This window comes from Anabrus simplex, chromosome 14 (assembly GCF_040414725.1).
Source record: "Anabrus simplex isolate iqAnaSimp1 chromosome 14, ASM4041472v1, whole genome shotgun sequence".
In the NCBI taxonomy this organism is placed as follows: domain Eukaryota; kingdom Metazoa; phylum Arthropoda; class Insecta; order Orthoptera; family Tettigoniidae; genus Anabrus; species Anabrus simplex.
The window spans coordinates 98,750,301-98,766,352 of NC_090278.1; the positions used below are offsets into that span (position 1 = coordinate 98,750,301).

Genomic DNA, 16,052 nt, shown 5'->3' on the forward strand with positions numbered 1-16,052 from the left:
GCGTGACGTCGAGTTACGTGGACAAAGGAACTAACTCTCTGCCACATCTCGCAATGAGCCTTTCACTGCCAATTAACGTAAAACAAAGGATTGGCTTTCCTTTTCCTTGCGCTCTACGTGAACGCGATCACGTCTTCCCCCTTTCTTTTGGCGATATCGTCATTCTGCGAAATGGCGGATCTCTTCCTTCCTTTCCTGTGATCACTACTAAATACAAGATGAAGTATGGGAAAAGAGTTGACACTGTGTGGAAACACTCTTAGAACACTATAGCACCTCGTACCTGTAAACAATTTACGATTATAAGTGGAAAAAGCATGTTTTGTTCCACAAGAACATCCTTAGATTCTAACCATGCATTATAGGCTACAACACGTAAACGACTGTGAAATGGTGATACAGGGAGATAAGTTCTATTGACTGTGTCACTGGCTAGTTACAATACACAGAAATATTGCAGTGATAACAATGCCGACTATGTCCACGATATCCCTGGTCTGTCATTGAATTGGAGACCACGGGGCTGCAATCTCTCTCCTCGCTTTCATCTTTCCTATCTGATCTTCCTTGGACACATCTTGTTCTCTTCCACCTTCCAGCGCTGTCAAGTTTGTAACTGTTGCCCATACCTTGGCAGACCACAGAAGTTTAGACTTGAAAACACTGTAGCTATTGCCAGTCATACTTCGCCGCGAGAGCTGAACAGCTGTTTGCAAGGAAAGGGAGAAATAAATAGCACTGCGGCACGAGTATTTGACCAACATGTTTAGCAAAAATAAAGAGAACATCGTTGTTTCTGTTTCATTTTATACATATCTCAAGTTGTTACAACCGGCAGGCAATCTGTAAAAAACGCGCTTATGATTGTGAAAAAATTATGCGGTAAAGAGACAAGCAGCTGATTGCAGAAGTGAAGAACAGAGAAAGAGACATAAAATACAGAAACATTTGTAGGTTTCTCTTCATACTTCCCATTCTCAAGCAATAAAGATTGGTAGTTAAATAAATAACATATCGGTATACCCGACTGCAAAGTCAACGAACAGTTGCTACTGTTGAATAATAAAACATACGATACTGTATATTTATATAGCAATATCAATAATATACTTTCGCTTCAAGGGCTTGACTTTTCTTTCCTCAGGATCACTTCCTTTCTTGATTTCGGAAGTAGACAAATATGACGGCAAACCTGCGGAAATCCTTCCATTCTGCAGAGGAGTCCTATTTATCTACGTTAATAACGTCATCTCTACGAAAACTTTCTACAGACCACAGACAGTTTTGCGGAAGTTACCTCATCCAAGCCTGGCGCACATGTTCGTCATTTAGTAACCGAAACGCTAGATTTTTGTGGGCTTTTTTACAATTTGCTTTACGTCGCACCGACACAGATTGGTCTTATGGCAACTATGTGATAGGAAAGGCATAGGAGTGGGAAGAAAGCGGCCGTGGCCTTAATTAAGGTACAGCCCCAGCATTTGCCTGGTGTGAAAATGGGAAGCCACCTTCAAGACTGTCGATAGTGGGGTTCGAATCCACTATCCCCCGAACGCAAGCTGCCACTTGCTCGGTCGAAAGACCAATGTGTAGCCTCCCTTACCTGCATAATTTGCGTTCAGCTGGGGGCGCAACATTATCTGGCACTGCTGTGGTGCCAAGACAGAAAATCAAAGTTTAAAACATGACATGGATACAGTGGCAAGCATAAGAGTCTACTGTGGTCGAACTATGACGCTCATGGTGGACAGTTTCCGAAGAGGAAGCCAAGCCCCAACTTGTCGTGTACCTGACGACGCGACGGCCGGAGCGTGAAAGCCAAACTGTTAATTAGGTTTCCGCCGGAAGTATGGCGAACCAATATGGAATAAAAACAACACGGTTCAAGTGTTCATTAACGTGCAGACTGGAAGGGGTCAATCTGAAAACCAGCGGAGAAGAACGTGGCTTTTACCGCAGGGACTGACGTGACAGGATTTCCCCAACGTTCGAGATAAAGATGGAGGAAGTACTTCCTCAGGTATTCGAACACTTTCTGAACAAGAGTAGACGCAAACACTCCTCACGCCCTTCTATTTCTTCATTGTGTCCGTGTCCCTACGTTGCCCTTTAAAACAGCGTCTGTTGTTGACTCATTGTGCGCTCATCTTCCTTTCTGTGAAGTAAAGAAGTGTGCGAGCGGGAAGTCCTCTCTTCAAGATCGTGGGGAAAAGCCAACGTCACGAGGGGAGTGAATGGTGGTGCTGCAACAACACTTTGTGGTTCGGCGAGGAAAGCAATGGCAAACGACCTCTCTTCTCATTTTGGTGCTGCCATCGGTTTTTGTTGTTTTCCTATAACCGCATAGCCTTTGATGGTGCTAGATGAGGATCAAACCCGCCTCTGGGCTCATGACGTAATAAACATGAAGGCGTTGGGCACAAATAAGCGAGGATCCTCCCAATGTGGAGAAAAACGCTAACAAGGTCACCATATGGTTTTCTAGAAAATGTTCAAATTTTGAGGACATGGCCTTCATTAAGAAATATTTTAGCCTTGTTCGAGCGGTTTTGCCAATGGGCCTTATTTTGTTCAAAAATCTATTGTCGAACTTTTGTAGTCTTTTTCTCGCAGATATTTTCGACTTGTTTCCGTGGCGTAGTCGCTAACGTATTGGCGCTGAGAATTGAAGTTTCCGAGGTCGAACCCGAACTTGTTCAGCACCTTTTTTTCTTTTACTGATACTTCTTTTATTTCTTCAATACTTTATTTGCTGTGGGCTCTTTTGTTTCAGAGCTAGATGCAATATTTAAAATCGTTATTCGTCTGTCGCTTGATTCGTTAGTCAAGTTCAAGCGGTTCACGAAATGTGGCAAATATTGTAAATACAACAAGAAATAATAAATTATTTGATGTAATCTAAGAGTAAATCGTCGTTGCCAGGACAAAACCTCCTGTGTGATATACTGGCCCGCAGCACATAGCGAGATGACAGAACATTACCGGCCAAAGTTCTAAGCTCAAATATTTCACATAGGACAGCGACGAAATATTGTACCAAAATATAAAATAAAAAATTAAAAAAATCAAGGTCGGATTCCAACTCAAACTTCAATTCCTAATGTCATTGCGGAGACAAGTCGGAAGTATCTGCGGGTATGAGACTACACACGTTTGAGGTTAGATTTCAAATGTTAAATTTTGAACAAAATAAGGCTCATTGGCAAAAACGCTCGAACAGGACTAAAATAATTTTTACTCGAACAGGGCAAAAATATCTTTTAACGAAGGGCAAATCCTCAAAATTTGAACACTCTTGTAGAATACAACATGGCGTCCTCCCCTTGTAAGTTAAACTCTATGAAAAACAGTACGCATGAACCAGCTTCGGTGGTGAGGTCTTGTGATGCGAATGCAGGGATAGATTACCTAGGACATTAACGGACTTTGCCTTGGAGGGTAATTCCCTGCCTGTCGTATGAGGCGTCTAAAAGGGGCTCTATGGGCTTTTAACTTGAGAGCGTGGTTTGGCGACCACGGGGCACTTAGCCGAGTCCTGGCATTGATTCAACTTCCTGTTTCGTATCTGACCTTACTTTCTTCCGAAACCCCGATGCTTTCATCCTTGGACGTGTCGGACCTTGATTACTGGTAAAAGATAATGGAGGGCAGAGATCATCGAGCTAGTTAATTCACCGAATTTTGTACCCCCACAGGCCACATTCCATTACGTTAATTGTATTTTCCTTCGGCTACTTGCCCGTGCGCTCTGCCCATTAGAAGCACCTGCTAGCCAATCAGCTGCTTGTGCACTTTTCCCAGTGGGCAACACGCTCAAGTCTAACGCAATTTTCAGGTGAATTATTGTGAGTGGAAATAATTCTCTTGAGCAGATGCACACTCATACTTTCTTGTTTTAGCCGCACGTTCTAGCTCTAGTTACTGAACTATTGTGAAATCGCCTAATTTATTCTCAAATAAGTCGTACTGAGAAAGAACATTGACTGTTGAGATACCGTAGACCACAAAACTTTTAGAGGTCTTTGTTGCTGGTGAATCTGAGAAAATATTAATACTTGTGTCCGCCTCTGTGATGTAGTGGTTAGCGTGATTAGCTGCCATCCCTGGAGGCCCGGGTTCGATTCCCGGCTCCGCCACGAAATTTTTGAAAGTGGTACAGAGGTCCAGTCAGCCTCAGGAGGTCAAGTGAGTTCGTTTCGCACCTCAGTCATCCTGCAAGTGGTTTTCCCACTTCTCCTCCAGGCAAATGCCGGGATGGTACCAAACTTAGGTCCTTGTCTATCCCTTCTGAGAAAAACAGGCGAGGTACCGGTCCTCCTCCCCAGTTTTATCCCCGACCCAAAGTCTCATGCTCCGGGACACTGCTCGCCTGGGCGGTAAACTGATTAAGAAATAAAACTTGTATGGCCTCAGCCTCCGAGTTACAAAAGATTTCATTTAACGTCATGAAGGCAGCAGACAGAGCAACAACAGCTCGCAATAAACTGTACGTTTCGCGAAAACTTTGCTACGCGTCCTCTGAGGATAAACACGACTTACAACTGTTATGTCCACCTTCAGTTTTGAAACTGAACTGTAAAACAATCCAGCGAGGATTCAATTCGGAAATAATGTTTTTACATACACAACTCTACGAGTTCAACGCCCCTTGAATTCAGCTGATATCTGACAGCCACATGTCCGCTCCTAAATTAGCCCGTTTTTTTGTGATCTGTTCTCCGATACGAAATATTGGACTTTTGTTTTCTTATGTAGGCCTATATATACACATATAAGGCTCTTTGCGGATAATGTATAAAGAAGAGATTGCAAAACGAAAGACTTCGACAATCTTGTGAGATGGACAGCAGAGCTCTCAGTTTTAATTATTGTGTTGATACAAATCTCTTCACATGGTTATGAGGCTGTAGTAAGGATGTAAACGCCGGCCCCGTGTTCGATTTCTGGCCAGGTCAGGCATTTTTACCTGCATCTGAGGGCTACGTGATTACAACTGAGGAGCTATCTGACGGTGATATAGAAGCCAAGAATAACGGCCGAGAGGATCCGTCGTCCTGACCACTTGACACCTCGTAATCTGTAGGCCTTCGGGCTGAGCAGCAGTCGCTTGGTAGGCCATGGGCTCTTCGGGCCTGTTACGCCATGTAATAAAGATGTAAAGGATTTCCCACAAACGAGTAGTGTTACAAAAATGTTGCTAACTTTGAGATGGAAAGACTTTGGAGCAAGAAGACAAACTGTTCCACTAACCGGTATGTTCCGAGTTGTCAGTGGAGAGATCGCGTGGAATGACAGTAGATTAATAAGCTTGAGTACAGCTTTAAAAGGTAGGAAAGATATGAAGATAAAGTTGGATTTCAAGAGGAAAAATACGGGCAAATATGCATTTGTAGGAAGAGTGGTTGGGCAAAAGAAAAATGATGGAAAACAGTACGGTATATAATTTACTGAAAATGGTGAAAGGAAACTCAAAATTTATAATTCATATTTAGAAAGTTGCAAAATAAAGATATAGACAACAATGCAAGTAAGTTTTTAATTTTAATGCAACCCGTTATAAAATGTAATTACAGCCAAGAAAATGAGGTTATATTTATGTTGATAGCGATGTTGTAGAGAGACATTATAAAAGTGAAACGTTCCATTTCGTTAAATTATTTACGGTTTGTTATCAGTATTCTGTTAATGGCGTGTAGAATGGATCTATAAAGACCGTGTGGCCTGACACTTCCCAGCCGCACTACGTATTTGATAATATTATAACAAAACAACTGGTAGGGAATCTGTCACCTGGGCGACAGATACAATGATGACTGATTTGTTTGATACGTGGTGCTTTTCTAAACTCTCCCACATTACATAGACAAGCAGGTGATTGTTAAAACGTAATCTATTCTGTAACATGATAAATGACATCATCTGGTCATTTGCCCTTCCAAACTTCTTCCTGACTTTTGTAATTTCACAATATCGCCAAAGTCGAGCACACAAATGCAATGTAAAGAGTTAGCACAAAGACTGGTCGGCAACTAACCTCACACGCAGGGGCCTAGCCGCTCAGTTCTTGCCAATTTATTAGGGTATTTTACCTTCTTTAAAAAATGATTCTTCTGGGGTGCTAAACACATAATTCATATTTTATTTAAGGACTGGTACTGTATGCAGAACATTATACTTACTTTAATGACAAAAACATAGTCAAGTTTAAGAAAATTAAAAAAATGGAAAATAATACCATTTCGATTAAAGAAAAATCTTCAATGGGAAGTGAGGAAAAAATGCCTTATACCCATGTTACAGTTATACACAAATTCTATCTACTTCAATATAGAACTCTCAACTGCGTGAATAGAGAACTTTATTATACTCACTATTATTAACCTACATTGAAAGAAACAATGAAAGCTCATTGAGCATGTTTGTTACAGAACAAAGAAAACAGCTGACGAACTAACCTCGTGGCCGGGCGGTATGATGTTGACAAGAACTTCGTCCAGCTGTGGGTCGTGTGACGTCACCACTCCCGTCACCTCTCGCCCGTTGTACGTCAGGAACACTTTTTGACCCGGCTGCATCGTAATTCCAGACACTGCCTGGAAACCAGGACCGATCAGTTCACAATCCTTGTATTCCCGCATTGTCACGGATCGCCCTTTACTACCGCAGTTAATAGGGCTATCGAAACGTACAGAGTACCTCGTCTCCGAATTATTGTTGAAATTCTCAGAATTTCCCGGAGTTTTCACCGCATGAATGACACCGGAATAAAACTTGCCGTCATCTCCAGGCGCGCACACTCTAGTTCCAATTATGGAGCGTTTAGCAAGACGTTTTCCGGTAGACATTTTTTTAGCATGAACATAAAATATCAGTCACTCCCTTTGTTAAAAAATCAAGACACCTCAAATTATCACTAACAATTTGGAAATCCACACACAAATGTTAAAATACTAAAACAACACTAAAAATATGATGAAAAGTTTTGTTCTCACTTTTGGAAGTTCTCGTTTTATTTAGAAACTCGTTGCACTTCAATTTAAAAAAGTCTGTGTCACAATTTCTGTCCCGTTAATCGCATGAAACTCGCAGAAAAATAACAAAAACCAATAGCACTGTACTTCTCTTTTTCTGCGAGTGACTACGAAAAATTCACTGAGAAGTCAACTGTCTTAAAACACACGAAATGTTTGTCCTTGTTTTCAATACACAGGAACCACGTAAGTATAATTACGCACCGTCGATAAAATATAGCAACATACGCTGTGACAAGAAAGTTTGTCTTCGCTGTATATGATGCTGATTAATTTTCTTCATAAAAAACAGGTTGCAGGAGTCGCAGCTGAAGTACAGATAACTCATAATCATAATAAAAGACAGCTGTTAGAGAAAAGAGACAGCCAATGACGGCGGACCAGCGAGCGAGCGATCAGCTGAGTCTCTCCTTGCTTTCTGAGCCCAGCTGCGAAATTCACCGGCCGGCTCCCAGGCCAAACAGCTGACAGATAACAACAATCCCACGTGACCCTGCACTGCAAGCCCATTGGCTCTTATTTCCAAGCCTGACCTAGATTTTCTCATTGGTTGGCGTTCCGTTCCCTGGAAAAAACAGCTACAGCCCAAAGATGAGGAAGTACAAATGAGATTGTGAAGATATAACACTTCACGGAGGAGAAACTCGTGTGAGAACAAAAAGAAGTGTGAAAGTACGGTATTACTCAGCGATTTGACATGTGTAGTAGAACTACAATGGAAAGAATGGCTACTTGGACAAAGAATTATTGAGTACAATGGTGTAGTTCTAGCAATATGCTAATTTTTCCAAACACTTCAATATGGAGTATGTCTTTTCCGTTGTTAATGTCTGATGCCGGCCGGGTCAGACCTTTAATGAGCTTGTGACTAAATTAATGTTCTACTGCAATATTTAATTGCACATATGTAGTAACATAACACTCAGCTAACTCAGGTACACTTGTTTTTAAATTATTCTCTCTTTCTTGATAAGTAATTACAGCTTCAGACAACAATTTAAAAAAAAAATGCTATTGTGGCATTTTGCTGTGTTTGCCGTGACGTCATGAACAGGATGACCTTGTTTACGTTGATTACATTCAGCGGACTACATCCCGAAAACATCTCAAATAGTTGAATTTATTTATTTATTTATTTATGAATATCAAATCATAAGTCCTAGAGATAACATTTTAAAGTTTGGAAAGAAATTACTTTTTATATTAGTTAAGGAAATTAATCGGACAATTTTAAATAAATGTTCATCCCTGGAACCAAATCATCCGGTTTTTTTTTTTGTTTTTGTTTTTTTGTCACGGAAAGAGATAAGTCGCTTACAAGCCTAACAGGATTATCCTTCCTATGCTCTGAGCCAGCTAAAACGGAATGATTACAATGACGGTGTCGCCGATTCCATCTAGTGATTTGCGCTCGAACTACTAGTAACAGCACCAACTCGCTATCCGGAGATCCGAGTTGCATATCTTTCACAGTATTTCAAAATTCTCCTTTTAGTATTCATCAGTACGTATCGTAATTCCCGTGAATAGTTTTAAAAATCTCATTTACATACTGAGACCATCAAGGAGACATGTCATTAATAACGATCAGAATATGATGATTATTTCTAAGCTAAGCACCCCATGACTTAGCAACTGTTTAGGCCTCTGTCAAGTTTACGTTACCGCTGCTTGGAAATTCCACAAAGTCATTTGTTTTAAACTAATATCTGACTTACCATGATTGATACCGTTGTTATACAGATAACGGATGATTTCGCTTCTATGGTTTCAATGATTCTGTATTCATTCAGCCTGTTAAAATGGTATCAGGGCTATCATTTGCATACGTATTTATAAACTTCTATGTGCGACGTTAGATGCAGCTGATAGAGAGAGAGGGATGAAGTCGCGCGTCGATGTTGGCTTGTTAGGTTCGCTTTGTGCTGTAGCATTTCTTAACCTAATATCAATTCAGGCGGGTAGTTTTCCACACATACAGACAGAAGATACATCAGGTATGCTATACAGCTTTGTGAAAAACAATAATTCATAGTTTTTTAAACGTATAGTTTGTTACTTAAATTGTGTAAAATTGAAATCGGTGTTCAACCCTAGTAAGTTATTTCTTGTATACTTTGAAAATATACTGTCCTGCTACATTTGAGTGATTACAAGGACGATTCTGGATGTGTGAAGTTGACGTGTATCTTGAATCCATGGAGAATCGCGGTTATTTTAGGAAGTTAAATATTCCAGAGGTTAGGTATGGAAAATATCGTACTTTTATCTCTCTTTTTTTGTTTTTTGTTTTGAATACACACTATCTTGTGCATCGGGATACTGCTTCATTTACACAGTCCGTTCTGGAGTGTAAAAAAAAAAGAGAGAGAGAGAGAGAGAGAGAGAGAGAGAGAGAAAGGGATTGAGAAAATTTCCTACTTGCGCACATAGTGATCCAGTTGATGTTTGAGGTTACCAGCCACACGATACAGCGGGTAAAAGAAGTATTAGTACACCTCTAACAAAAAATATAAGGCGCATATATTTCCAAAATAAAGTACCCCTAGATTGCTTCATGTTGAGCCATTATTTAGGCACATAACATGTCTGTCATTTGCATACGTACATGTTAACAGTAATATAGTATATCCAGAATAAAATAAACAAAAACTAATCAAACAACCTATTTTTAACAAAATAAAAACAAATAAACATCCACAGAGCACCAATCTCCTCTTCTATACTTGGTCTGACACGATAGCCTTTGGCTGCAAATATGGCTTGAAAGCATTTTGGCATAGAATTTACGTACTTCTGGCAAATGCCAACATCCATTTTTACCCACTCCTCTTGGTTGCACTTGATTAGTTCACTTCCTTATTTTTATCTTCTCTGCACATCACAGATTCTTTGTCGGATTTAGATCAGGAGATGGAGATGAGTATCAGCAAACAATTAGTGGGGTGTTTCATAGAGTATTCACTGTTGAACCTGATGTGGTGTTTGTTTGAGATCTTTCTCTTGTTGCAACTTCAATACGGCCTTGCATTGCTCAAACAACAATCTTACTTCATTCATTGCTGCACTGTCATCTGCTGGAAAATGCACGCCATTCACATGACCATCGTCTGTTGAGAAAACAGTGGACTACGCTACCGTACAAGAATTGCAACGATATGTCATTTTGTTCCAAAGATATTAACTATCAAAGAGTGTCTACAATTTTGTAGACCGCTGTGTATAAATAATGAATCAAGGAAGGTGATGGAAAATAATGATCATTAACCACCAAATTTGAAGACAGCTGGAAAATGGAATGGCAGATACTGAGGAAAATGTTCAGATTGAAGGTCTGGATGCGTAAACACTCAGAAGAACTTTATTCGCTGATCCAGTTATTCACTTCAGTCGCACAGAATTGTATGGACATGCAGCACGAATGGATGACTCGTGATTGACTAAGAAAATCTTCCTCATCATCAGTGGAAGCAAAGCACGCTGGCTAGTAGACACCCGAAAGGATCTCACAGAAGTTAATATTGAACCGCTTACATATAGAGAGAAAATCAAATCGTGCAGTTTCACACAGAAGGAACAGACAGCAAGAAACTTGAAACTCAAAAATGCATGGTCGCAAGAATGATAGACTCATAGCGAGAGGATGAGGACAACAAAAAGAGCAATGTAGTGGGGTCCTGCTTATGGTGAAGACAACATGCTTCTCAATTTCCCAAGCCAGGGGAATTAACCAATGAACCCAGCCGGCAGTCAAACTCGGGACCCTGTGGACCAAAGGCCAACACATGGAGCCAGACAGGTGAGTCACTGTTGGGTCTCGTCAGATAAACTGACAGATCTATTATCACGCTCCAAAGTAATTTGCTGAGCAGCACACGGTCGTGGATTGGGAGATCAAAGTCTGAAAGAGGGATTCTTCTTGTTAAACAAAGGCTGCCAGCCAAGAGAAACGACAGAGTCCCATGCATCTATCTGGAGATAAGTTGTTGGGTTTTCTTCATCAAAAGTGACTGTGACTTTAGTAGTTGGAATTTGGAATTTCTCTACTAAATCCCTTTGCATAGGGAGGGACATATTCTGGAAAACTTTACTGATCATTTTTATAGCAAAGAGGGAAATACGTAATTAAAAATGAAACAAACTTGTGCCTGAGAGTGTTTTTAGATAATTGAAATAACTTCCACCAATTCAAGAGAAGTATCCACGTCAGTATGTATTATCAACTTATATTATGACAAATTACTAACAATTTAGCTTCAAAAATAAGAAGAAATGCATCACGGGGTTCTTGACTAATATGCTCATCATAATACCATCTGTTATCGACCAAGAGCAGATCATTGTACAGTCAAGGCATTTCAACTAAGAATCAGCGAGAGCGACAGTCTTTGAGTATAGAACCTATCGTAAACTGCTTTAACAAGTTTCTCACCACCGTTATCAAAGATGACTTAATCGTCAAAGAAACTGCACATAGTTTTTCTGTCCATCACTTTTTTGGTAGATACTTTGTTTCACTTCTTCTGGAACATATTTGTCTTGTCAGTGAAATTTTTTTGAATTACTTTGGAGAGAAAAGTCGCAGTATTTTCTGGGTGGGATCTTCCTGTGTCTCTTGCTTCGATACTGTCCTGGTCAGAGTGTCCATTTCGTTCGGGGTCATCCTGCTTTTTCGGGGCTCATTGTCTCGAATGCTTTCTCTGCTTTCAGTCAGGTGTGCAAACCACTTTAGCTTTGGTCTGTCAAGGACTCAACACGCATGAATCATAAAGAAAGACTGTGTCACTTGCAATGCTCTCACTGTAGAAACAAGCAAACAGAAGAGGAGGAGGAAGAGGGAATACTTTATTTGATCTGTTTTGTGTCCTGGAGGTAATTCTGAAGAGATTGTACATATCTCCACAACACAGCCATAGTAATGGAACTCTTCTCTTTTGTTGTGTTCTGAATGAAGGAGAGGAAATGCCTGCGTTCACGGACGGTTCTAAAGTGCACGAGAATGTTGGATATTCAGTCGTTTCTGATGATATCAGCACCAAGATCTCTCTACCTAAGTGTCAGTCTCGCATTTATACTGTGGAGCCTTTGTGTTGAGGCACAAACGTGGCCACTTTATTATTGATACTGACACTTTAAGCTCTCTTCACTCCTTTGATTCTTGTTTCTCGCAACACCCGCTGGCGCAACAGATCCACGACCTTCTAACCAGGCCGTGTGATGCTGACAATGAGTTGTGGAAGAAATGGTAATTCTACCAACTCCCAACCAACTGAAAGCGATCAAGAAAACAACTGCATTATGCTGCGTTCAAGGAGAGAGGCCTCTCCTCACAGTTCCTCACCGAGAGATCGACTTGAACCGCCGTGTGAGAGTGGAATGTTCTGTTACTCAGGGAAAATGCATTCACTTCTGATATGTTGGTGTCCATTTTGCATTTTAAAAATAATGTAGATATTATTTTTTTCACTTCATTCCGATTTCATTCATTGAATTATATATTGTATGTTTGTTACGGTTGCCAAGTTGTATTTTCTCTTTAAACACTACAGTAGTCGTGTAGTACCAACAGTTGTACGACCTATGTTCTCAGACTGCCTGCTGTGTCGGCAGTGCGGCTACGACGTGTCTGACGTAATTCACCTTCACCGACGCTTTAGTCCCTCGGCTTTGGTACGCGGGAACCAGTCGCTGTTCGGCCCTCAGCGCGTCGAGTACCAAGTGTTGGAGAACCCTCTGGGCATCCAGTTCAAGGTGGTCACTGTAGCTCGTGCCAGGTGTGCTGCAACCGAGGAAGTAAGTAGAGTTTAGTTCCCGGCTTACGGCTCATTCTCTGAAATACGCTGCCCGTCATTGAGCGTAGCATGCTTAGAAACTAAAATAAGACTGTTAGTTGTTTTAATCCATGAGCGCTGGAATTAATTTTTTTAGATTATGTATTTATCGTATGTTACTGCCTGTTTGAGAGCAAAATAAACTAATGAAACAAGTTCCAGAATTTTGGTACTGCTAGGTCATGTTGTTTGATGTTGCCAGATGGCAACACTAATAAGGCACACAGTTCCAAAATCCGCCTTATCCATTTTAGCAAATTTTTCAGGAGACAAAAAAAAAGTTTCTTGTCTTCAGTAGAATAAAAGTGTTTCTTCATGTTTATTATACACTGTGTGATCAAAAGTATCTGGACACCCTCAAAAACATAAGTTTTTCATGTTAGGCGCATTATGCTGCCACCTACTGCCAGGTACTCTATAGCAGCAACCTCAGTAGTCATTAGACATCGTGAGAGAGCGGAATGGGGCGCTCCGCATAACTCACAGACTTCGAACGTGGTCAGGTGATTGGGTGTCACTTGTGTCAGAAGTCTGTATGCGAGATTTCCACACTACTAAACATCCCTAGGTCCACTGTTTCTGATGTGATAGTGAAGTGGAAACTTGAAGGGACACGTACAGCACGAAAGCGTACAGGCAGACCTCGTCTGTTGACTGACAGAGACCGCTGACAGTTGAAGAGGGTCGTCAAGTGTAATAGGCAGGCATTCCAGACCATCACACAGGAATTCCAAACTGCATCAGGATCCACTCCAAGTGCTATGACAGTTCGGCGGGAGGTGAGAAAACTTGGATTTCATGGTCGAGCGGCTGCCCATAAGCCACACATCACGCAGGTCAATGCCAAACGACGCCTCGCTTTGTGTAAGGAGCGTAAACATTGGTGTTATGGTGTGGTCGTGCTTTTCATGGAGGGGGCTTGCACCTACGACAAGTAGGATTCAAGTCTCGACCTTTGGGATGTTTTGGAACATCGACTTTGTGCCAGGCCTCACCGACCGACATCGCTACCTCTCCTGAGTGCAGCGCTCCGTGAAGAATGAACTGCCATTCCCCAAGCAACCTTCCAGCACCTGATTGAATGTATGCCTGCGAGAGAAGAAGCTGTCATCAATGCTAAGGATGGGCAAACACCATATTGAGTTGCAGCATTACCGATGGAGGGCGCCATGAACTTGTATGCCGTGTTCTGCCAGGTGTCCGGATACTTTTGATCACATAGTGTATCAATGTACTTACATGTATTGATATAATTGAAGAGCTACATATAATTCATGGCATATAAGGAAGATATTTACAAATCAAGATTGGATAAGGCGTGTTTTGGAACTGAACATTGGATAAGGAGGGTTTTAGAACTGTTATTGTGATAAGGCCAGGGTTTGCACATGTAGATAAAAGTTTATAATGATAATTTTTGGCATTAATTGATATTATAATCAACATTTTTTATTATTTATGCTCTTTGAAATCATAAAAATGAATGTCGGTGATTGAACTCAATATTAATAAACTGGCACGAAATTGCCAACAGTTTCAAAGTACACACATCGTACTAATGCTTACTTCATAGAGTGTTATTTGAGATACATTCCAGTTACGGTGCCCCATGTTTGGATGAGGCGGGTTTTGGAAACTTCACCTGAATTTGTGTTACATTTTCATGGGGACAAAGCGGGTGCTAAATCATATGAGTTATAGAGATAAGCTAAGAACTGAATTTTCATAAAATACGGATAAGGTGGATTTTGGAACCGTGCACCTCCTTGGTACTTGCACTGCCCATTTTTTTTTTTAACATAAGTTTTGGAAGAAGAATTCAGGTTACAAAGTGGTTTTTTTTTTGTTTGTCTTACAATAACAATTTTGAAAAATCTTTGCATTATTTATTGTAAGGATATGGAATATCACTTTTTATTCACATCAGAGCTAAAAAATGAGAATTATTGAAAAAAAGTGCCTGCAGTACAGAGAGACATATGTATGCTTTGTTGCCTGACAAAACAAAACCTTCACTGGAACAATAGAATAAAATCAAAAATAAGAAAACGAAGGACCAAAGTACTTCAGATGCCTAGTTACAGACTGTACAGCAACTCCAGTAAAATGAAACTTCAAACCTTTTCAGCCTGTCAAACACCCAAGTTAAATGTAAATATGTATTACACTATAACATAGACTATTAACCCATATGCACCCAGCTGCCATGTTCAATCTGCTGTGCAGCATTGGTGTCAAAATGCCTTCAGCAGGACTCTTCCGAAATACCCTTACTGCAACGAATAAGAAGAAGAAAAGAAAAAGAAGAAGCCATATTTGATTGAGTTAGCCCTCAACAACTCTTCTTTTTTATTTCTTTCTCCACTTATTTTCTTAAAGAAGAAGAAATAATAAAAAGAAAAGAAAAAAACAAGGAGCCATATATGATCGAGTAAACCCTCAGCAACTGTTCTTTTTTTTTTTTTGCTTTATCCACCCCTTTCCCTAAAGAAAACTAATAATAGGTTGTATTTGATTCAGTAAGCCATCAGCAACTGTTCTTTTAATTTTTTTCTCCATTGTTTTTTCCTAAAGGAGAAGGGAAGAACAGGAAGAAGAAGAAAATCAGAAGGAAAAGAATGAGCCATACTTGTTCGAGTAAGCCCTCAGCTACTGCTCTATTTCTTTCTTTCTTTCTTTCTCCACTGTTTTTGCCAAAGAAGAAGAAGAATAAAATAAATAGGAGCCCCATTAGATCTAGTACGCCCTCAACTATTGTTTTTCTTCTTTTCTCCACCGCTTTTCCAATGCTGTAATGGGGTTACGGGTGCAGACCAGTACCCTTAAGACAGAGCGCGTACCTACTTGTGCATTTGGGTTAAACAAAGAATGACATGTTTCTTTCTTGGAAGAACATCATCAGATTCTATCAAATCGCACTCAAATATTTAGAATATTTATGTTTAGGAAGAAACCTGGAACTTACCTTAATGTTGTGGCTTCCTTCTTAACTACAGTAGTCAGTATTTCCTGAGGCAGATAAAAGCCTACCCTCAATACTTGCACACTAGTCACAGTCTTTTGCTGTCTTCGTATCATCCTGTGTGTCCCAGGTGCGCAGCTTATTGCATCCAGAAATGAAAAATATGGCGACGAAGAGATGAATTTCATCATAGGTTATTTGTGGGTCCGTACAATTTAAAAACATTGC

The 16,052-nt window shown here is 40.4% G+C and overlaps 2 protein-coding genes across 3 annotated transcripts in view; one reads left to right on the top strand and one right to left on the bottom strand.

The window, feature by feature from the left end:
• LOC136885717 (zinc finger protein 395) overlaps positions 1–7,435 on the bottom strand; it is a 92,850-nt gene extending 85,415 nt beyond the window's left edge. For both annotated transcript variants that reach the window (XM_067158441.2, XM_067158440.2), the window contains exon 1: positions 6,456–7,435. In XM_067158441.2, the coding sequence (XP_067014542.1) occupies positions 6,456–6,845 (390 nt within the window). In that variant the 5' untranslated portion in view covers positions 6,846–7,435. The remainder of the gene's footprint in view (positions 1–6,455) is intronic.
• Positions 7,436–8,471: 1,036 nt separating this feature from the next.
• The window catches only part of LOC136885262 (protein cereblon), a 30,733-nt gene continuing 23,152 nt past the window's right edge, over positions 8,472–16,052 (top strand). The window contains exons 1-2 of the mRNA XM_067157744.2: positions 8,472–9,028; positions 12,622–12,824. Coding sequence (XP_067013845.2) covers positions 8,914–9,028; positions 12,622–12,824 — 318 coding nt within the window. The 5' untranslated portion in view covers positions 8,472–8,913. The remainder of the gene's footprint in view (positions 9,029–12,621; positions 12,825–16,052) is intronic.